Genomic DNA, 22,587 nt, shown 5'->3' with positions numbered 1-22,587 from the left:
CTGTTCTAGAATTTCTGTACAGTTGTCATCCCATTGTGCAATGTGCACACTGTCAGGATTCCCCTCTATTTCCAGCACAACTGGGCGGTCATATGCCAACAAGATTTTCATCTGCTATACTCAATAGAACATTATTCAATATTTTATATATATTTTATATATTATATTAATTTTTACGCGGCGACTTCAGTTGAATGAAAAGTCTCAGGCAAATCACATGACCCAAATATCTGAACATTTGTCAGTGATTGAGGCAATTTTTCTATGAGGCCGAAGCTGTTTGGCTACTTTGGCCTAGTCCTGGGTCACGTGGCCACTGATCGCTCTGTGCAGGTGAATGCCCCTAGGCTACAAGCAAGTTGCAGAAGTCGCGCTCTAGCAGTGGCCTTATGGCAAAGTGAACATGACCCGTGATCGTAAATTCCTACAAATGTGGCAGCCCTATCCCCAACACGACCACATAGACAACCATTAGATGCAATTATTACAAATTGTTTTAAAAACTCAAAAAAACCTTCCGACACCCAACTGCGCAGACTCCAACTACCTCTAAATCACACCTCCCACATTGTCACCACACCAATCAGGAATCATAATGCAAGAGAGGCTTGACACGCACGTGAAGCATCTGTCGCTATAAGTCCCGCCCACTGAGTGGCATATCGAATCGGAATTAGTAAGCGTTCTTTTCATCACCCAATCAGCGTTATCACTATCTCTAGGAATGTTTATGCTTATGTCCCGCCCCTTGCCTCTGATTCGCTGTCCGCGTAAGCGAGTCTGAGGTTTTGCGCATGCGTCCTACCGTTCTACGGAGGTCTCGGTGATTGTATTCTCGGTAACGGTCTGAGCTATCCGCCGCCATGTCCCTGCACGGGAAACGGAAGGAGATCTACAAGTACGAGGCGCCATGGACGGTGTACGCCATGAATTGGAGTGTGAGGCCGGACAAGAGGTTCCGCTTGGCTCTGGGGAGTTTTGTGGAGGAGTATAACAATAAGGTAACCTGAGTAATGCCGTGTGCACATATGGGGTCCAGCCTGTGCCCCCTTCTAGTGAGCAGGGAGGGTGGAGCGGGGGGCAGAGGTGGGCTTCTGCTGTTGGCACCTGGGTGACTTTTGTTCCTGACTTGCCATTATGACGCCCAGAATTTACAGTATAAAAATATAACAGCCATAAAGTGAAGTCGCCCCCTACAGCCCTACAGGGGGAAACGCGTCCCCGGTGTCGGTGGTGGCAATGACCCCTGATCAGCGGAGGCCACTGACGTCCAGGGAAATCGGCCCTTGGAGCTGAACGTGTGCCGATCCCAATCCGTGGGGTCACCTGCGACATGTGAGTGGGGAACACTCTGGTTTTAGGGAGCCGGGATCTCCTCCGATCTGACATGGGGGGAACCCTAATTACCCCAAGAAGCCCCAGCATCCAGGTAAGGCCGGGTCCACGTATTACAGTGACCTGTTCTGTATTCCATGCATGGCTCCGCTGTCCACAGCCGGACAATAATGCTGCATATAAAGCCGGCTATCCAGGACCAGTCCGGTGCGACGTATGAGGCACCACAAAAATGAGAGCGGTACTATAAAAATAAATGATGGGATCGCTGTCAGCATCAGTGGCCATCCAGTCCTCTACCATATCAGAGGGATGAAGCAATGGGTGGTCAGATTTATAGGACAAAGGCGACTGGAGCAATAAGGAAGGTGATAATAGGGTCCAGTGCATGATTGGGGAAATTCCTTTTAAAGCTCCCCTGATTCTGCCGCTCTTTTCGTTTTGTGCTGCTTTGCTCCGTTGCAGAGAGATTCATGCTTGTTTATTCTGGAGCACAGTGTGTGAAATCTCTGCTTGCAGTCCAACATGACGCTTCTTCAGGACTAAAATATATATATATATATATATATATATATATATATATATATATATATATATATATATATATATATATATCTCATCAAGTCACAGAGCTATTTCCTAGATAAGTTATCCCGTATGGATAGGAAAAGCTTGCTGATCTCGGGGTCCAACTTCTTGGAGCCCCATCAATCTTTAGAACCTTGCCCTGTATCTCTCTGCGGAGTCCTGTTTTGAATAGAGTAAGTGTACACAGGTTTGATCTTCGCCCATTCATTGTCTTTGGAACTGCCAGAAATTGCCAAGTGCTGTATTTAGCTTACTATTTGAGGATTAATGCCTTGTGCCCACGTTGCTTTTTTCCTACTTTGTTCCTTGCTTCTTTTAATCTGTAAAGGCAAGGAAAAAGCATCCCAGCAAAGTCTATGAGAATCCTGACTTGCTGCGCACATGCTTCTTCTTTTTTCCTGGCAGTTTTTTTGCTGAAAAAAAAGCAGCATGTCAATTTTGTGTTTTTCCTGCTTTTTTTTCACTAATTGACTTCAATGCACACGCTTATTTTTGTGTGCATTTTTTATTTGCTTTTTTTACATCACTGGGATTCCCTACAGCCATCTCCTCATCTCTTGGTCTTTACCGATGGATTTTGCTGTAGTGAAGTCTGGTGATGTCACAAGGTGACTCGAGTTCATGCCAGCAGATCACCGGGATTTCCTTCAGATACACAGGTATGAACTCAGTTCACCTTGTGACGTCACCGGGGTTCCCTGCACCTAGGCCTAGCAGTCTTTACCAGAGGACTTTGCTGCAGGGAACTCCAGTCCTGCCTCCTGAATGCTGCAATCGCACTAATCGCAGTATTCAGGGATTTAAACGGCCGGGAGTAGTGCGGGCACCGCTTCAGGCAGCAAGAGCCGGGTCCCTGCTCTAAGATCAGCTGGTGAACTGGGGGCGACCGCGGGGGTACAGCGCCTGAATCCCTACGGTTACCATGAATAAAAAACGCTGAAAAAGAAGCATGGAAAAAAACGTGAAAAACGCGCCGACGCAATAAAAAATGCACGTTTGTTTCAGCTACTTTTTTCCTGCCAAAACATGCGGTTTTATGTGCAGATTTTCTGCACATAAAACCGCAATGTGGGCATATAGCCTAAAACGTCAAAGAGAACTTGTCATTAGACTAAAGCTACTTTCACACAGTGCATTTTTAGTGCTTTTTTTTTTTTTTTTGCAACAAAACCTGATTGCTTGGCAGTGAAGAAGCCGCATTTTCTGCAGCATTTTTTTCCTGTGTGTTTGCCGCTTTTATTGTGTCATTTGTCTACAGTACATCTTTAAGACGATCCTGGCACCAGATTTGGTGACTATAAGCTGTGGCCACCACCAGTGGGTCCTTATATGCAGCATTCCAGAATAGTGTGTATAAGAGCCCAGGCATATATATAACATAAAAAACACTTTTATAATTCGCACCTAGGGGGCCGTCTGGTCCAATGGCCATTGCTGGTCTCCGGTCCAGCACCTTCTCTTTGCTACGATCTCCGTCCTTCTACCTAGACCACTGTGGATGATGTGTCCTACATCATCCACACTATCTGGCACACTTTGAACTGCCGTACTCAGGGCAGATCAAAGTACTGTAGTGCGCAAGCGCGAGGAAAGGTTAAAGACCGCATGCGCACTACAATACTTTAATCTGCCCTCAGCAGGGCACATCAAAGTGCGCCTGTGCAGGACCTCAGTGCCGGATAGTGTGGATGATGTAGGACATGTCATGCACACGGGCCTCAGAAGAAGGAGGACGGCACTCGCCGAAGAGAGGAGGCGCCGGACCAATGAGCAGTGACGCCCATCGGACCAGACCACCTTCTAGGTGAGTATAATAAGTGATTTTTACGTTCTACACAGCGGCCTGGGCTCTTATTCTGGAATGCTGTATATAAGAGCCCACTGGTGGTTATAGTCACCAAATCTGGTGACAGGTTCCCTTTAAATGGAACCAAACCTCAGGATTTTCATGTATAAGGTGCAGCCAGTGCAGTACTGGCACTATCAGGCACAGGCTGTACATACCATTAGTGGGCAGCTCGGATGTGTAGGCTGTGAAATCCATGTTTATAAAGTTTGAAAAATCATCATGTTTTTGACTGACGTGTGCACCTCTGCTGCTAATGTCCGGGCGGGTTCTGCACATGTATCCATGCTTCCCCCCCGTCGCCTGTTCCTCCCTCCCTCTGGCTGTATGTACATTTCTACTCTTCTGTTACATGGCGTCTGAGTTAGCGCCTGCGCCTAGCGCTCATCTCCGGCGCCGTGTTTCTGAAGCTCACAGTATTATGGTGCATGAGGGGGTGGCGCATGCGCCCTCGCTTCCTCAGATCTGTTGTGACCGTGCGCGCTCCCGCTGTCACAACAGGACTGGAGAACAGCTGATCTTACCGATTAGCTGCAGCAGACAATATCGTAGCAGACGTCTGCTGCAGCTAATCGGGGCAAAATCAGTTGTTCTCCAGTCCTGTTGTGACCGTGCGCGCTCCTGCGGTCACAACGAGCTCTGAAGAAGCGAGGGCGCATGCGCCGCCCTCTCATGCACAATACTAGGTACTGCGGGCTTCAGAAACATGGCGCCGGAGATAAACGCTATGCGCAGGCGCCAACTCCGACGCCATGTTTCTGAATAGAGAAATTTACATACAGCCAGAGGGAGGTAGGAACAGGCGGCGGAAGGGGGGGGGGATACACGTGCATAACCCACCCGGACATTATCAGCCGAGGTGCACACGTCAATCAAAAACGAATGATGAATTTTCAAACTTTATAATGGATTTCACAGCCTAAACACCCGAGCTGCCCCCTAATAGTATGTACACAATGTGCCTGATAGTGCCAGTACTGCACTGGCTGCACCTTATACACCAAAATCCTGATGTTTGGTTCCCTTTAAATATAGTTTCTTTAACTAAAAACCCAGCTGCGTTTTTATCATTCTTTATTGCCTTAAATGGTGAAAAAAAACTGCAAAAATGTTGAAAAAAAAATTGACAAGCTGCTTCTTTCAAAAATGCTGTTAAAACACAGCATTTTGCCATTTCAGTCAGGTAGAAAAGCATGTATGTGCATGAAATTTCTGTAATCTCATAAGTTTTGCTGGTACTGTAAAAAGAAGTTTTATATTAGCATGTATCAAATTAAAAAAACACACTGTGTGAACGTAGCCCAATACTGCTCAAACCATGGCAGGATGAATCGGAGCCTGGCTGCTTGATAGACCCCAGTGTTTCAAAGAAAACATAGAGGATCTGGTTCTGCTTCCAGACAGCATTTCCCAGCTTTGCTAGTTGTGATTGACACGAAAGGCCTGTTAATTAATCAGCTAGACAAAAAAAAACTGACGGCACTCTCAACATGTAGTGTGAACAGGTGCAAAACTGAACATGACATATAATAACAAAAACAGTTGCACTCTAATGCTAAAGCATGCAAACCATGGATGTACGAATATAGACATGCATTACTGCTTAAGGATATCTAGGAAAAATTGAGATATTTAGCATACAAAAATGGCCATTTCTATATCTGCCCAGTAGCCACGTTGAGTCATGCCCTCTGAATGTGCATCCCTCCCCCATTAGCCACAGGGTCATTCCATGGTAACTTACGTTACATTTACAAGCCAAAAGTTGAGTTAATAATGGCTTCAGACTGTTCTTTGAAGGCAGCACAAAAATGAGTGAATGTATATTGTACATTGAACTATTCTCAATAGATTTCATGAAATTATTATTAAATTATTGAGAATAGTTCAATGTACAATATACATTCACTCATTTTTGTGCCTTCAGAGAACAGTCTGTAGCCATTATTAACTCAGTTTTTCGCTTCTGAATGTAACGTAAGTTACCATGGAATGACCCCACAGGGGATTTATTCTCTAATAACTGGTTCCTACTTGTCCGTACACATGGAGGTTTGTAACCCAGAGAGAGGCGTTAGAGTAGGTACCCAGTTATCCAAGGTTGTCTTGACGTGGCTACTGGGCAGATGTAGAAATGGCCATTTTTGTATGCTAAATATCTCAATTTTTTATTGATTTCCTTTAGCATGTCTATATTCTTACATTCATGGTTTCATCCTTTAGCATTTCAGAGTGCAACTGTCTGTTTTTGTGTTAATCAGCTAGAGCAGTCCAGGGGCAAGGACGGACTACAGCAGTCCCTACCTATGGTCCTCAGCTGGATCTTCGCACTATGGGGACAATTCATCAAAGCTTTTATGCGGGAAAAGTGTTGCAAAACCTGTGAAAAGTCAAACAATTTTTTTGTGCAATGGGCATGTGCGCTAAAACATTGCACAGCGTCACCAAATGGTGATCAAATTAATAAACTCCGTAGTTGTGTACCCCAGAAATGCTCCTTCAGTCGCTGAAGTGTACACAAGTGTAATACTGAACCATGTGTCCCCAAAAAGAAGAAATCCCTCCCGACGCGTTTCTACTTCAGTAGTGAGGAGTCATCAAGGGAATGTTGAGGGCAAAAGAGGAATAAAATGGATAAATGCCAAACTTGTGCCAGATTGACATATAGGCACAAGACAAACACCAGGTCCTGTAGTGACAGGTTAATCCTATCTGGTGGGCAGAGTGCTGCGTCATCCATCTATAATGGCAATTATAATTGGGTTTCCTCTTCAAGGAAGAAGTCAGGAGTCACCACTTATAATAGTGTTACATAGGACGCACAGGGAGAATACATGTCTGTATTCCAATATACTACACATGTCGTGTTCCTCTCTGCAGGTGCAGCTGGTCGGTCTGGATGAGGAGAGCTCCGAGTTTATCTGCAGGAACACCTTTGACCACCCGTACCCCACCACAAAGCTGATGTGGATTCCTGACACCAAGGGAGTGTATCCAGATCTGCTGGCCACAAGCGGGGACTACCTGCGTGTCTGGAGGGTGCGTACATCTCGCATACAGGGCAGCCATACTTTTACTTATGATTTGCTCCATGTGAGCCGCTCTACTTTCTACTGTAGGTTGGAGAGACGGAGACCCGCTTGGAGTGTCTGCTGAACAATAACAAGAACTCGGACTTCTGTGCACCTCTCACATCCTTTGATTGGAATGAAGTAGATCCCAATTTACTTGGTGAGTGTCCTGAATGTTCCCACTGCCGTATAAAAGAGGTGCCAGTTAGGTTTTACTATTGATCCTGATGTGAAAGGCGCCTTCCTGACAACTTAAGATTGAAAGAAAGAACAACTTGCTGTGGCAGCCATGTCTAAATAAATGATCTCTTGTTTAATTCAGGTTTTTGTGTTACATGTATTTTAAAAAAAGTTAATATTACTATTATTATTTATTTATATTAAATAAATATTGCAAAATTCACACTGACCACTCGGCTCTTTTAAGGCCCCTTTACACACTGAGACTTTCTAGCGATCCCACCAGCGATCCCAACCTGGCCGGGATCGCTACAAAGTCTCTGGTGAGTCGCTGGTGAGCTGTCAAACAGGCAAACCTGGAAAACGACGCAACAGCGATCCGGACCTGCAGAACGACCTAGCTAGTCATTGGGGACGTTGTAAAGCAGCTTTTTGAAAGGGAAGTCGCTAACGAAGTCGCTGTAAAGTCCCCTTTACACACTGAGACTTTCTAGCGATCATGCTGCACAGCGGGAAGCAAAGGACCAAAGAATGGTCCTGAGAGATGTGTAGTGTTCTGCAACTTCACAGCAGGGGCCAGGTCGCTGATGCGTTTCACACACTGCAATGTTGCTGGGGAGGTCGCTATTACGTCACAAAACCGGTGACGTTACAGCAATGTCGTTTGCAATGTTGCAGTGTGTAAAGGGGCCTTTAGACTACTGCTTTCTGGGTTTTCTTTTGGGAAGAGTTATCAGCCAGTTACTTCTCATTGCCAGGATTACAAGGACAAATAACCCCTCTATACACAGCTGATCACAATAGCCGATGTCACCGCTCACCCTGCTCTCCCTCCCGTTACAGTGACCTTTGCACAGGTTCAATAGATGCCTCATACAAAGGAGACTTGTAATGCTGCCTGTGGTCATAATGAAACTTCAGAAAAGTCTTTTGCAAAGAATAGTTACAGATTAAAATAAGACAAACGTAAAAAGTTAAAGGGAATGTGTTGTATTGTTTTTTCTTTGTCGCTCCATTGGGAGACCCAGACAATTGGGTGTATAGCTTCTGCCTCCGGAGGCCACACAAAGTATTACACTTTAAAAAGTGTAACCCCTCCCCTCTGCTATACACCCTCCCGTGCATCACGGGCTCATCAGTTTTTATGCTTTGTGTTGAAGGAGGCACACATGCACACAATGCTCCACATTTTAGTCAGCAGCAGCTGCTGATTATATCGGATGGAAGAAAAGAGGGCCCCTAACAGGGCCCCCGGCATGCTCCCTTCTCACCCCACTCAGGTCGGCGGTGTTGTTAAGGTTGAGGTACCCATTGCGGGTACACAGGCAGGAGCCACATGCTGTTTTCCTTCCCCATCCCTTAGGGGCTCTGGGGAAGTGGGATCCTAACCGGTCATCCAGCCACTGGGACCGGGCTCCCTCCGCAGCCCCTGGGGGAATCTGCTGGACAGGAGACGGAGTATCGTCAGGGACATGGCCCTGCATCTACAGGTACTCTGTGTCCCCGTTGGGACGGCGCATGAAGCACCTTGGCCTCAGACGCAGCTGCGACTGCGGTGTGGATTTTTTGTCTGGGACTACCGCGCCGACCGTGCCTGTTTGTCGGCCGCGGTTTATACTTTAGTCCCCGGCTTTTGCGGCCTAGTGTGTTAAACTCCCGCCCCTGAGCCTGCCAGTCAGGGAGAAAGGCGGGACGGTCGGTATGATGCCGACAGTGAGGGCTGGAGCACACTTCGCTGTCCTCCGCCCCCCTCACTGATCTCTATGGGCCACCAGGTTCCCGCACTTTTGCGGTTCCGCCCACGGCTCTCTCCTCCCCTTGGAACGCCGGCAGCCATTGTTATAATTCTGCCGGTGGAGGATCTCAGAATCTGCAAAGGTTTCCCACTGCTCTGGGAGAGGGGGATCCTAACCGGTCGCCATGCACTGGGACCGGGCTCCATCCGCAGCCCCTGGGGGATTCTGACGGACAGGAGACTGGACATCATCAGGGACAGAGCCCTGCATCATAAGGTACTCTGTGTCCCCTGAGGGACGGTGCATGCAGCATCTGTGTTACAAATGCCGCAGCGGTTGCTGAGTGGTTTGTGAGACTGGGACTACCGCGCCGACCGCGCCATGTTTGCCGGCCGCGTTTTTAAATTTAGTCCCCGGCTCTTGCGGCCTAGTACCATATACTCCCGTTCTCAGGCCTGCCAGTCAGGGGTAACGACGGGACGGCCGACTGGACGTCGGCAGGGAGGCCTGGAGCATACGTTGGTATCCTCCTTCCCCCTCACTGAGCACTGTGGGGCACCAGTTTTCAGGTGCTGACCCCCCTTGGTGCCGCAGTGTATATATATATGTTTATTTATATGGTATATGCTCTCACTGTTCGGCAGCATTATTTGCTTTTGGCTGTATACCCTCACTGAATACTCTGCGGACGACATGCTGTTGTCTGCTCTTAAAGAGTAAGGGTGCCAAGGCACTGGCTTATTTTACAACCTGTACCTCTTGTGCGGCTATATTACAGGCAGGTTCCACATACCCTCATTGTGTACAATGCTTGGCCCCGAGGGCACTCACTCAGCCGGAGCCTCCGGCACTGGTGGGACCCTCGGCCAGGTGGTACCGCCGGTTTCCACTGCACAGATGACAGGACTCAGTCTATGGACAGAGGGTCTGCTAAGATACTGGAAGCCTTGCAGTCCAGACCGATAACACAGGGCCAGGGAGCTGTGAGTTCATCGCTCCCGGGTCCCTCTGGGTCGGTACAACAAGGGGCTCCTGGGGTAACACCCAGATCCCACGGTGAGAACTCCGTCACGGACCGCGGCCTCTGATAGGCTAAGCGGGCCCGCTGGGAACCTTCCCCGACTTCGTCAGGAGTGCGTGTTTCGATCACTCTAACTACAGAGGGGCCGTCCAGAAGCACAGAACTTTACGGACAAGCGCTTACTAAGCGCCTTATTGACACGCGTTACCCTTTTCCCCCTGACGTTGTTAAGGGTTGGGCTCAGTGTCACAGGGTGGATTCTCCAGTCTCTAGGTTGGCGGCTAGATCCGTAGTATTAGTGGCAGATGCCATCTCTCACGAATGCCACTGACAGGCAAATAAAGCTTATGATGAAAACCATCTATGAAGCCATAGTCGCATCTTTTGCTCCAGCCTTCGCAGCCGTGAGGGCACTCCAAGCTATCTCAACTTCTCTGGCTGAGATTATTGCGGTTGCACATACCTCTGCCCCGCAGGTTGTGTCCTTCACTTCTCAGGCGTAGGTTTTTTCGTTCTACGCCATGAACGCCGTTCCTGGACTCTGCGAGCCGTACAGCGGTAGCATCCACCAATTCGGTGGCAGTCTGCAGGGCCATGTGGCTACGTGAATGGAAGGCAGGCTCTGCTTCCAAGAAGTTCTTAACCGGTTTGCCATTTTCTGGCGACCGTTTGTTTGGCGAGCAATTGGATGAAGTTACTAGACAGTCCAAGGGAAAGGTATCGTCCTTGCCCCAGTCCAAAGGTTTCGGTCATTTCGGTCCTCAGCAAAGTTCCGTTCCTCCACGTCCAACAGGTCAGAGGAGGGCTAGAGGAACTCTTCTGCATGGCGGTCTAAGTCACATGACTTCGGCCTCACCAAGACCGCGTCCTCGGTCGGTGGCAGGCTCTCCCGCTTTTGCGACGCCTGGTGGCCACATGTCCAAGACCGATGGGTGAGAGACATTCTGTCTCAAGGTTACAGGATAGAGCTCTGCTCTCGTCCTCCGACTAGTTTCTTCAAAACATCTCCGCCCCCCGAGCGAGCCGATGCACTTTTTCAGGCGGTGAACACTCTGAAGCCTCGATGTCACAAGGAGACTTCCTAGCATCAATTGACATCAAGGATGCTTATCTCCATGTGCCGATCGCACCCGAGCTTCAACGCTTTCTGCGTTTCGCCATCAGGGACGAACACTTCAGTTCGTGGCACTGCCATTCGGCCTGGCGACAGCCCCACGGATCTTCACAAAGGTCATGGCAGCAGTGGTGGCGGTCTTACAGGGCCACTCGGTGATCACTTACCTAGACGATCTTCTAGTCAAGACACCCTCCTGGGTGGCATGTCAACTCAACCTGACCATTGCTCTGGAGACCCTCCAGGGGTTCGGGTGGATCATCAAATTTCCAAGGTCAAAACTGACACCGACCCAATCACTGACTTGCCTCGGGATGGAGTTTCATACTCTCTCAGCGATAGTGAAGCTTCCGCTGCATAGTCAGCGTTCACTACAGACAGGGGTGCAATCTCTCCTTCGGGCCCAGTCACCCCTTGAGGCGCCTCATGCACTTTCTAAGGAAGATGGTGGCAGCAAGGGAGGCAGTTCCCTTGCGCAGTTTCGTCTGCGTCCGATTCTATCGGACCCCGCAAATGGGACAGGAGGTCGACGTCCCTAGACAAGAACGTCTCTCTTCCCTTGCAGCAAAACCTCTCTTCAGTGGTGTCTTCTTTCCACTTCCTGGGCGGAGGAAAAATCCTTCCGGCCCCCAGCTGAGGCTGTGGTCACGACGGACGCGAGTCTGTCAGGGTGGGGAGCGGTCTTCCTCCACCACTCGGCTCAGGGAACCTGGACTCCGACAGAGTCCTCCCTTCAGATCAATGTTCTGGAGATAAGGGCAGTGGATCTAGCCCTAAAGGTGTTCCAGCGGTGGCTGGAGGGCAGGCAGATCCGAATTCAGTCGGACAACGCCACGACGGCTGCGTACATCAACCACCAGGGCGGCACACGCGCAGTCGTCAAGCCTTCCGAGCAGTTCGGCGGATTCGGCTGTGGGCGGAAGCCACAGCCTCCACCCTCTCCGCAGTTCACATCCCGGGCGTAGAAAACTGGGAACCAGATTTTCTCAGTCGCCAGGGCATGGACGCAGGGGAATGGTCTCTTCACCCGGACGTGTTTCTAGAGATCTGTTGCCGCCGGGGAACGCCGGACGTCGATCTAATGGCGTCTCGGCACAACAACAAAGTCCCGGCATTCATGGCTTGGTCCAAGGATCACAGAGCTCTGGCGGCAGACGCGCTAGTTCACGACTGGTCGCAGTTTCGACTGCCTTATGTTTTTCCTCCTCTGGCACTACTGCCCAGAGTGTTACGCAAGATCAGGTCAGACTGTCGCCGCGCCATCCTCGTCGCTCCAGACTGGCCGAGGTGATCGTGGTACCCGGATCTGTGGCACCTCACGGTGGGTCAACCGTGGACACTCCCAGACGACCAGACTTGCTGCCTCAAGGGCCATATTTCCTTCTGAATTCTGCGGCTCTAAACCCGACTGTGTGGCCATTGAGTCCTGGCTCCTAGCGTCATCAGGGATATCTCCAGATGTCATTGCCACCATGAGACAGGCCAGGAAACCAACGTCCGCCAAGATCTATCACAGGACTTGGAGGATCTTCTTATCCTGGTGCTCTGATCAGGGTTTTACTCCCTGGCCGTTTGCCTTGCCCACTTTTCTTTCTTTCCTTCAATCCGGAATGGACAAGGGCTTGTCTCTCGGCTTTCTCAAGGGACAAGTATCGGCGCTTTCCGGTCCCACCTTACAAGCGTCCGTTAACACCCTCGGATCTTAACAGGGTGCTGACGACTCTTCAGAAGCCACTTTTCGAGCCGATGCGGGATCTCTCTATCTCGCCTTTCGCAAAGGGTGGCCTTCCTAGTGGCAGTCACATCACTCAGAAGAGTGTCTCAGCTAGCAGCGCTGTCATGCAAAGCCCCCTTCCTGGTGTTTCACCAGGATAGGGTGGTTCTACGTCCGGTCCGGACTTTCTCCCTAAGGTATCCCCGTTTCATCTCAATCAGGATATCGTCTCCCCCTCTTTGGGTCCACATCCAGTTCACCATTGTGAAAAGGATTTGCATTTATTAGATCTGGTGAGAGCACTCCGGCTCTACATTTCTCGCACGGCGCCCCTGCGCCGGTCTGATGCGCTCTTGTCCTTATCGCGGGCCAGAGTAAGGGATTTCAGGTTTTCAAGTCAACCTTGGCTCGGTGGATCAAGGAACCGATTCTTGAAGCCTACCGTTCTTTTAGGCTTCCGATTCCTGCAGGGCTGAAGACCCATTCTACCAGAGCCGTCGGTGTCCTGGGCATTGCGACACCAGGCTACGGCTCGGCAGGTGTGTCAGGCGGCTACCTGGTCGAGTCTGCACACTTTCATGAAACACTATCAGGTGCATGCCGATGATTCGGCAGACGCCAGCCTAGGTAGGCGACTCCTTCAGGCGGCAGTTGCCCACCTGTAAGAGGGGGCCGTTTATCGGCTCTTTTTATCGAGGTATTCTTTTACCCACCCAGGGATTGCTTTTGGACATCCCAATTGTCTGGGTCTCCCAATGGAGCGACAAAGAAGAAGGGAATTTTGTTTACTTACCGTAAATTCCTTTTCTTCTAGCTCCTATTGGGAGACCCAGCACCCGCCCCTATTCCCTTCGGGCTGTTGTTCTTTTGTGTACACATGTTGTTCATGTTGAATTGTTCTTTTGGTCCATGGTTTCAGTTCTCCGAACATCCTTCGGATTGAATTTACCTTAGACCAATTTATAAGTTTCCTCCTTCCTGCTTTGGCACCAAAACTGATGAGCCCGTGATGCACGGGAGGGTGTATAGCAGAGGGGAGGGGTTACACTTTTTAAAGTGTAATACTTTGTGTGGCCTCCGGAGGCAGAAGCTATACACCCAATTGTCTGGGTCTCCCAATAGGAGCTAGAAGAAAAGGAATTTACGGTAAGTAAACAAAATTCCCTTCTTTTTTTTTATTTATTAAGAATTGATTATATTTCCCATTATTTTTAATAGAAAATGAAATGTCGTGTTGTAATATTTATTTTTTCTGCAACCACTGGGCCTGCAATTTTTATTTGCTAGTGTGAGGGTGTCTGAGCATGGTACTCAACCAGCCACAAATGAGAGAGAGTGGGGGCATAGGAGACTGTGGTTGTTGGTGTCCGACCGATCTCCTATACTGTGGCTGCCTTAGCTGTGAACAGGGCATGACACCTGCTGTCCAGTTCTCAGATGTGATGGGTGCCAGGTATCATTTTGTTAGTGTTCTGCTGTGACAGGCAGGAAGGGAGAGTACAGATAGGCAGCATAATATTGTACTGCTATACTACTAATGTCATGTTACTGAGCTATTCTCCATTAGACAAAGTCACTGCTGTAGTCCTGCTCTGATATTGCCTATTTAGTCCCGACGCATGGTGCAACTGTGCCCCCGATCCAGTCCCCTCGTGGGGTGCAACTGTGCCCCCGATCCAGTCCCCTCGTGGGGTGCAACTGTGCCCCCGATCCAGTCCCCTCGTGGGGTGCAACTGTGCCCCCGATCCAGTCCCCTCGTGGGGTGCAACTGTGCCCCCGATCCAGTCCCCTCGTGGGGTGCAACTGTGCCCCCGATCCAGTCCCCTCGTGGGGTGCAACTGTGCCCCCGATCCAGTCCCCTCGTGGGGTGCAACTGTGCCCCCGATCCAGTCTCTGCGCGTAGTACATTGACCAACATGAAAATAATGTGGGCTACTCGGCACATCAAAAAATATAAAACAATATTCAGATGGGGTGCTACTGGTACCTTGCATGAAGAACCTATGAGAAGGGAAAAAGCAGCTGTACACCCATATTTGAAAATAATAAAGTTTTATTGATAAATCAATCACAGACAAGGACAAACCGTTTAGAAACAATTAAAAAAATACCACAAATATAATTGGTTAGAATGGGGTGGGTATAATAATCCACACATACACCAATAGTTAAGAACATTAAAATGCAACAATGAATGCAGAAGAGATACACAAGAAATATGCAGCTAAATAAGTTGCCAAATCTGGACACACAGGTGAAAAGCGCATCACTGTGCGGCAGCTTCGTCGGGTAGTCTGTATGTGTCAAGTCAAGGATATCAATAGCCGAGTTAATCAAAAGATAATTTTTGGGAATCGCATCAGCTGTGCACAGTGCGGATAAAGGTGACAATGTCCACATGGAAGAGAGTTTTGTAATCAGAAGGTTACATCGCTCGTACTGGAAACCGAAGCGCCAAAAGTCATGTGTGCGTTCCACATCACCCCTGCAGAAGAGATGTATAAGTTCCATAAAAAAAAATTCCATTTTTTTTTTTTTACTTTAATGTCATTCCGTCACCCTTCAATCATGCTCATTTTATTATTTCTCATATTTCATATTCATTGACTGATTACTTCTTATTGATATTATTCATAATGTTTTCATTTTGTGTTTTATTTCTTTGCACTTTTTGTCCTTTCTCTTCCCTTCCGCATGCTCTTTCACATCCTTCATTTGTCCATTGTTGTCCTTATGTATTTATTTTTTTAACTTATTCTCTATTCCTTTATTCCAAAATTACCGTATATTTTTCTTTGTTTGTGATTGTTATTGTATTTAATATCTGTGCTTTGTTCCATTTTGATACCTTGTGCCTTTAACGTCACCTTTACTGACTTTTCCAACGGACTACTGGTTATATGCATTCTCTAGCGTTCCTAAGTGGGTGGAATGCATTGCTTCCCGGTTCCATCTATTAATGGAATACACCGTTGGGTGATGTGGAAGTCATACATCACCACTGCACTTTCTTGCAAAAATAATACTGTAAAAAAACAAATTATCCGGTTAAAAATGGTTTCTTATTAATCTCAGGAACTTCAAGCATTGACACAACCTGTACTATCTGGGGTCTGGAGACCGGACAAGTTCTTGGCAGAGTCAACTTGGTGTCTGGTCATGTGAAAACACAGCTTATTGCTCACGACAAAGAGGTGAGACAAGTGTGATATTAGTAGAAATGTGACTGACAGGTGTGAACACACTGCTGTATGCAAGTCTTGTAGGATTCAATGGGTGCATGCACAAAAACAGTGGCATGGCGGTGCCACGCAGGAAGAACAAAGGGGCAAGAAATGAATATTTTTGACCCCCATTTGAGTGACTAACATGGTCTCCTACACCACTGCTTGTTGATAAGTTGCAGCTCATCTTGTTGTCAATGAAATATTAGTTGTCCTTTTGTCCCATGTATTACAGGTGTATGACATCGCATTTAGCCGAGCAGGCGGTGGCCGGGACATGTTTGCCTCAGTGGGAGCAGACGGGTCGGTACGGATGTTTGACTTGCGCCACCTAGAGCACAGCACCATTATCTATGAAGACCCGCAGCACCATCCTCTGCTCAGACTGTGCTGGAATAAGCAGGACCCCAACTATCTGGCAACCATGGCCATGGACGGGATGGAGGTAAGACGCCTCAGTAGTCCCCCATCAGTTTCTCTGGAGGACATTTGTAATACACACTATATGAAGAGGTCATTGTCAGATTTAAGCACTGTCCTGAAGCATCCACACTTCATCTGACCATCCACAGGTAGTGATTCTGGATGTACGAGTGCCCTGCACCCCTGTGGCCAGACTGAATAACCACCGCGCATGTGTGAACGGCATTGCCTGGGCTCCACATTCCTCGTGTCACATCTGCACTGCAGGTGAGTAACACTATGAAGTATTGCAATGCAGTGGGAGGAAAAATGTGCAATCTATGTATATATTATTTTTTTATTTACTGCATGCAAATGGGATTTTGTTTTGATTTCCATTTACTTGCATGAGTTTAGTTGTTGCAAATATGCCTTGTGAGAACTTGGCCTTAAAGAGACAGACCACTTGGTACCGGGCTGGTTCTCGAATGCTTTGTCATTCTGCTCTAATCTGCAGGACAATTCTTAAGCAAATCTTTAATTTCCCAGCTGAATTTTTTTAGAGCTTGGATAACGCCCTTCATTCCATAATCTGGTGTCTGAAAATCGTGCCTCTAAACCAGGCAACCTCTTTAATGTTTCTATGGTTGGGCAGCGGGACTGAGTGTAGTATTAATATCCCTTATATGACATTTGATTCATTGTATTGCATGTCTTATTTTAGCTGATGATCACCAAGCACTGATCTGGGACATCCAGCAGATGCCACGAGCCATTGAAGACCCGATCCTGGCCTACACAGCAGAAGGAGAGATTAACAATGTCCAGTGGGCGAGCACCCAACCAGACTGGATCGCCATCTGTTACAACAACTGCCTGGAGATCCTCAGAGTCTGACTTTATTTATTCCAAACTCCGTTTACTCCTTCCCTCCTCATCCCATCCCAGAATCTGGGGATTTTGTACATCATTAGTGTCTACTTTTAATCTCCATATATTCCTGTTGGGTTTTTGAGGTCATCTTATATCAGCAGCAGTGCTTACATATGGATGCCCGATGGGTAATGTAGTATCTGTCTAATTTATTGGCATCTCATGACTTATCCCAAAATACTGGTAAAATAAACAAGGCCCAAAAACAGGAGCCGGCAGATCATAATTCACTCCTCTAGGGTAATTTCTTATTTTTTTTTTTTTTTTTACTCCGTGTAGACTATGTGTTGGACATCAGTAACTTCTCTGTTTTAATTATATAATTTTAAAGGGTAACTATTTTTTATTTAATTATTCATCAGCTTTTGAAAATTATGACTCTTTCCAATATACTTCACTACCTTATTTTTCTTCCTTCCCTCTAACACCATTCTGAAAGCACTGTTTTAACGACAGAGTTCAAGCTCCTTTAGCAGTTGCTTTGAACTCCTGCTGTAGCAAGAATCTGTACGAACACTATTTGAAAACACTCACTGCCTGAAGATGGGAAAGGAGACCAGAAAATTTCAGAGGCAGAATGTTTGTATATGGTATTAGTGTAGGGATTCTTGCTAGAGAAGCAATTCAAAGCAGCTTCTGAAAGAGCATCAACTAAAGCAGATAAGGCTATGTGCACACAGTGCGTTTTTTGCGCTTTTTCCGGGTGCGTTTTTGGGCTCAAAACTGCATGACTTTGCTTCCCCAGCAAAGTCTATGAGTTTTCATTTTTGCTGTCCGCACACAACTTTTTTTTTTTTTTTTTTTTTTTTTTAAGCTGCGTTTTTTAGCTTAAAATAAATGGACATGTCAATTCTTTCCTGCGTTTTTCTGCGGTTTTCCCCCCATGCAATGCATTGGAAAAACGCGGTAAAAATGCATGCGTTTTTACCGGTACTTTTTTTTGCGCGTCTTTGTGCGTTTTTAGCGGGAAAAAATGCAGCGTCAAAAAAAAAACGCTGTGTGCGCACATAGCCTAAAATGGCACTTTCAGCCTGGTGCTTGAGAGAGGAAGCAAAAGAAGATAATGGTGTATATTACAAAGATTCTTAAATTTGCTAAGTTTGATCGATTATTAGATAACTAAAAGCTTATTTACTCTTTTTAAGAGCAATCCTTTTTATGTTGAATGCTTTACTTGTGATACTGCTTTTGTAGCAACAGTAGCATATATGTTTGTGGACTTTTAAAGGGTTGTCAAGAAGTAGAAAAACATGACTGCTTTCATTCAGAAATAGCGCCATCCCTGACCTTGGGCTGTGTCTTGCATTGCAACTCGGCTCTATTGAATTGAAGCTTTTCTAATCCTACATGACTCCTGCAAAAGCGCCCTTTTTGCTATGGGTGTGGGTATTATTTAATACGCAGGTGTGTGATGTTTTCATTTGTTATCCTTTAAAAAAAAAAGCAAAAAAAAAACCGGTGGATTGAAAAAAGTATTTTGGAGTATTGGCAAAAAGTAAACTTTGCACAGGTACAGCTCACTCTCATTCTGTGCCTCCAGCAGGCTACCTTTTGGCTTGGGGTAATTCCTATTTTGGTCTACTTTGCTTGGGATAGATCCACCATAGCCCTCAACTTTCCATGCTGAATGTGCTGTACCATGAATTGTAAATATTCAGCAGAACGGCTCCCCTAATAAATTTCAATTGACCTATCTGTGATATTGGAGTTTGCTTGTTTAAACGCCTTTTTATTGAAGCGTGCATGTGTTTTGAATGGTAGATGTTATGACTGCTGCCTGAGCCCCTCCAGCACAAAAGGATAACAGAATAAAGCCGGTTTCAGACGTCCGTGTTTAATCAGGTACAAGTCACACACATGGTTATGGTCATACGTCTGTCACGTGTGTGTCATCTGTGTCTGCATACGTGTCACATGTACCGGAGAAAACACGGGTCTTTTAAATAAAAAGATTTTCTATATTCACCTGTATCCAGCGCTATTTTCTTTGGCTCTGCTGCTTCCTGCTTCTGACCGCCGCTCATTATGCTCATAGAATATTCACTGCACTGAGGACCTGGAAGCCGGAACATTGAGGGGACTGCGCTGGGTACAGCAGGGTACAGCACCACGGGGACAGGTGAGTATTTACAAAGCAAGCAGTGTGTGTGCAGTGACGTCCAGGAGGTCATTGGAGTTCCCAATGAACTCTGATGACATCCTGATGACACCAGCGCGACACCCGCGCTACAGCGAGTGTCAGGATGGTGACTTCACGGGTTCATCAGAGTTCATTGGGAACTCTGAGTCCCCGATACTGTCCCCGCGATGCTCCGGCTTCCTGCTCCTCACTACGGTGAATATTCAGTGCGTATAATGAGCGGTGGTCAGAAGCGGGGGGGCAGCAGAGCCGAAGACATCAGTGCTGGGTACAGGTGAATATAAAAAATCTTTTTATTTAAGACACGAGTTTTCTCCGGTACGTGACACCCGTGTTGCCGCAGAAAAACCAGACATGTATCCGTGTGTGCGTGCGAGGCCACGACGAGGGGTCACACGGTCCGTGTAAAAACACGGCCGTGTGAGTAAAGGCCGCTTTACACGCTGCGACATTGCTAGCGATCGCCCCCGTCGTTTCTGCGTCATGGGCAAATTGCTGCCTGTGGCGAACAATATCGCTAGGACGTGTCAAACAGACTTACCTTCCTAGCGACGTCGCTGTGGGCGGTGAACAACCTCTTTTTTTTTTTTTTTTAAGGGGGCAGTTCGTTCGGCGTCACAGCGACGTCAATCAGTGGGCCACCAATAGAAGTGGAGAGCAGCCGCATTCATGTCACTCCCACCTCGTTGCCGGAGGACGCAGGAACGCTGTTTTTTCCCCTCACCCATGACAGCACCACGTGAGAGAGGGATCCGCCCAGCAAGGACAGGAAACCATTCTGAATAAAAGGGCGGTACTTCTCCCCTTCGTCAGTTGGTTTCCTGTCCTTGATGGGAGACCCCTGTTCTGAGAACCGGCGGTAAAGAAGAAGAAAAGTAAAGTCGCATACTTACCCAGCCCCGTCCGGTGTCCGGAAGAGCAGGGCGAGTCCTATAGCACCGTTCTTCGGGGCTGGAAGCGCCGTCCACCTGCCCGGGGGGTCCTGGTGTCCGTGCGGGAGCGGACGGCAGGAACCGCTGGGGGGCTCCCGGTCCGCCGCTCCTTTCCCCCCCGCTCTGCGCTTCATGCTGCCTGGAACTTCCGGGTGCGTGCACACGCGACGGGCATGCTGGGAGATGGAGGCGGGCCTTCCGATGACGTCACCGGATGAAGATGGCGGCGCCCATGCAACGCTGCGGTGCATGCTGCCTGCCGTTCCGGTTTACAGGCGCTCCTGGCCGTGCACCGTGGGGAGCGGGGAGGAGCCTCACCTGGGATCGGAAGGCGGAGGATTAGGCGTAAAAACGACTCTCCTGGCGCTGTCAGAGGCTGGTACCTGGGCTCTGCAATGGACACGGATGAGCAGCAGCGCTCTCCCGTGCGTCGTCAGCAGGGCAGGAAAACGGATGACCGGAGCGACACTGGTCGGACGGGCCGTGGCAGCCATGACAGCAGATCCTCCCATGACTCTACAGCTCCTGTGAGGCCTGTGGATGTTTCGAAACAGCCTTCAAAACCGGTACCCTTCATTCCTATGGTGGTGAGTGGATCTTCGTGAATGTCATCATACTCATGGCTCCCTTGGGGTTTTTTTCTCCCCTGCTTTTGTCTATCCTTCTTAGGCCCCTAAGAAATCCATGTCCAAAAAGAAGCATAAGGAATGCCCCCTATGCAGGGAACCCCTCTCAGAGGAGTGGCACAAGAAGTTGTGTCAGGGGTGTATCCGTCGCACAATTGCGGAGGAATCCCCGGGACTCTCAGCGGACGTCCGTTCGGCTATCCGCTCAGAGGTACAGGATTCCATGAAGGCTTTCTTGAAAAAGAAAAAATCGAAACCAGTAGACTCTGCCCCTTCTTCCTACTCCTCCTCCGGTAGGGCCTCGGACTCAGACTCCTCGTCCTCAGATGGTGATATGGGAGGCAGACCGTGCTTCTCCATTGACGATATAGGGTCCCTGGTCAAATCAGTCAGGGCTACTATGGGGTTGATGGAGGAGAAATCCTCTTGATCCCTGGAGGATGTGATGTTTGGCGGTCTGGAAGATAGGAAGAAGCGTACCTTTCCGGTCAACAACAAAATTGAGGCACTTATTCAGAAGGAGTGGAAGCGTCCGGACAAAGCAGGCTCTCTCCCCTCCTCCTCCAAACGGAAATATCCCTTTGATGAGGACAAGGCACCCCGGATCGATGCTGCCGTTGCGAAGTCTTCTCGGCGAGGAGGCATTCCCCTAGAGGACTCGGGTACGTTGAAAGATCCCCTGGACAAAAAAAGCGGATGTCATTCTTAAGCACCTATGGGAGACATCTGCGGGGAGCTTGAGGCCGGCCATCGCAAATACCTATACAGCCCGTTCTCTCATGATCTGGCTCCAACAGGTTGAGGATCAGTTGCGGGATAACACCTCCCGTGACAAGATCCTGTCAAAATTTCCGCTTCTCCAGGGGGCTGCAGCCTTTTTGGCAGATTCCTCAGCGGATGTTATTAGGCTGGGAGCTCGTTCTGCGGGATTGTCTAATCAGGCCAGACGGGCATTGTGGCTGAAGGGCTGTCCTGGACATCTGCAATCCAAACACAAATTGTGTGCGGTTCCCTGTGACGATCACCTGCTCTTTGGGAAACAGCTAGAGGATGTGCTGGACAAAGCGTCGGAGGGCAAAAAGTCCTTCCCGAGATTCCACTCTGGTTCCTCCCGCCCCTTTCGGAGGCAGAGATTCTCCAAAGGCAGACCCCCGGATAATCGGCGGTGGGAGCGCAGACCAAAGCGGGACTCCGGCTTCATGTTCGGGGGTGCCCCAACCGACTCCAAGAAGTCTGCCCAGTAACGCCAGGCTGCCGGTCGAAGGACGCCTTTCTCACTTTCTGGAGCAGTGGGAAAGCATTTCCTCCAACGCCTACGTTCGTTCCATTATCAGAGACTGTCTCCAGTTCCAATTTCTACTTCAGCCACTACAGCGTTTCGTCATCACTCCTCTTCGGGGGTCACAGTCAGAGCAACATGCTCTGGAATCGGAAATTCGGATGTTGATTGGGAAGGCAGTCCTGTGCGAGGTGCCCGTGGCGGAAAGGGGAAAGGGGTTCTATTCCCCCCTCTTTCTTGTAGGAAAGCCAGACGGTTCCTTCCGTACAATAATAAACCTCAGACGTCTCAACCAGTTTTTCCAGTATTTCCCGTTCAAGATGGAGTCTGTTCAGTCGGCCATAAAGCTGCTGTTCCACAACTGTTATATGGCAGTGATAGACTTGAAGGACGCCTATTACCATGTCCCTATACATCCTCATTCTCAGCAGTTCCTGCGAGTGGCG

General features: G+C 48.4%; 1 protein-coding gene across 1 annotated transcript; it reads left to right on the top strand.

Moving 5' to 3' along the window:
- Positions 1-775: 775 nt before the first annotated feature.
- On the top strand, positions 776-18,859 carry DCAF7 (DDB1 and CUL4 associated factor 7). The gene is made up of 7 exons (XM_075350268.1): positions 776-1,001; positions 6,650-6,808; positions 6,889-7,000; positions 15,681-15,799; positions 16,065-16,274; positions 16,402-16,519; positions 16,956-18,859. Exons 1-7 carry the CDS (start codon positions 864-866, stop codon positions 17,126-17,128), a joined length of 1,029 nt encoding a protein of 342 aa, XP_075206383.1. The 5' UTR covers positions 776-863; the 3' UTR covers positions 17,129-18,859.
- The last annotated feature ends 3,728 nt before the right edge of the window (positions 18,860-22,587 follow it).

The sequence above is a fragment of the Anomaloglossus baeobatrachus genome, chromosome 5, assembly GCF_048569485.1.
Source record: "Anomaloglossus baeobatrachus isolate aAnoBae1 chromosome 5, aAnoBae1.hap1, whole genome shotgun sequence".
Taxonomy (NCBI): domain Eukaryota; kingdom Metazoa; phylum Chordata; class Amphibia; order Anura; family Aromobatidae; genus Anomaloglossus; species Anomaloglossus baeobatrachus.
Note: the sequence above shows the minus strand (reverse complement) of the source record. Positions and strands in the feature narration are given on the sequence as shown.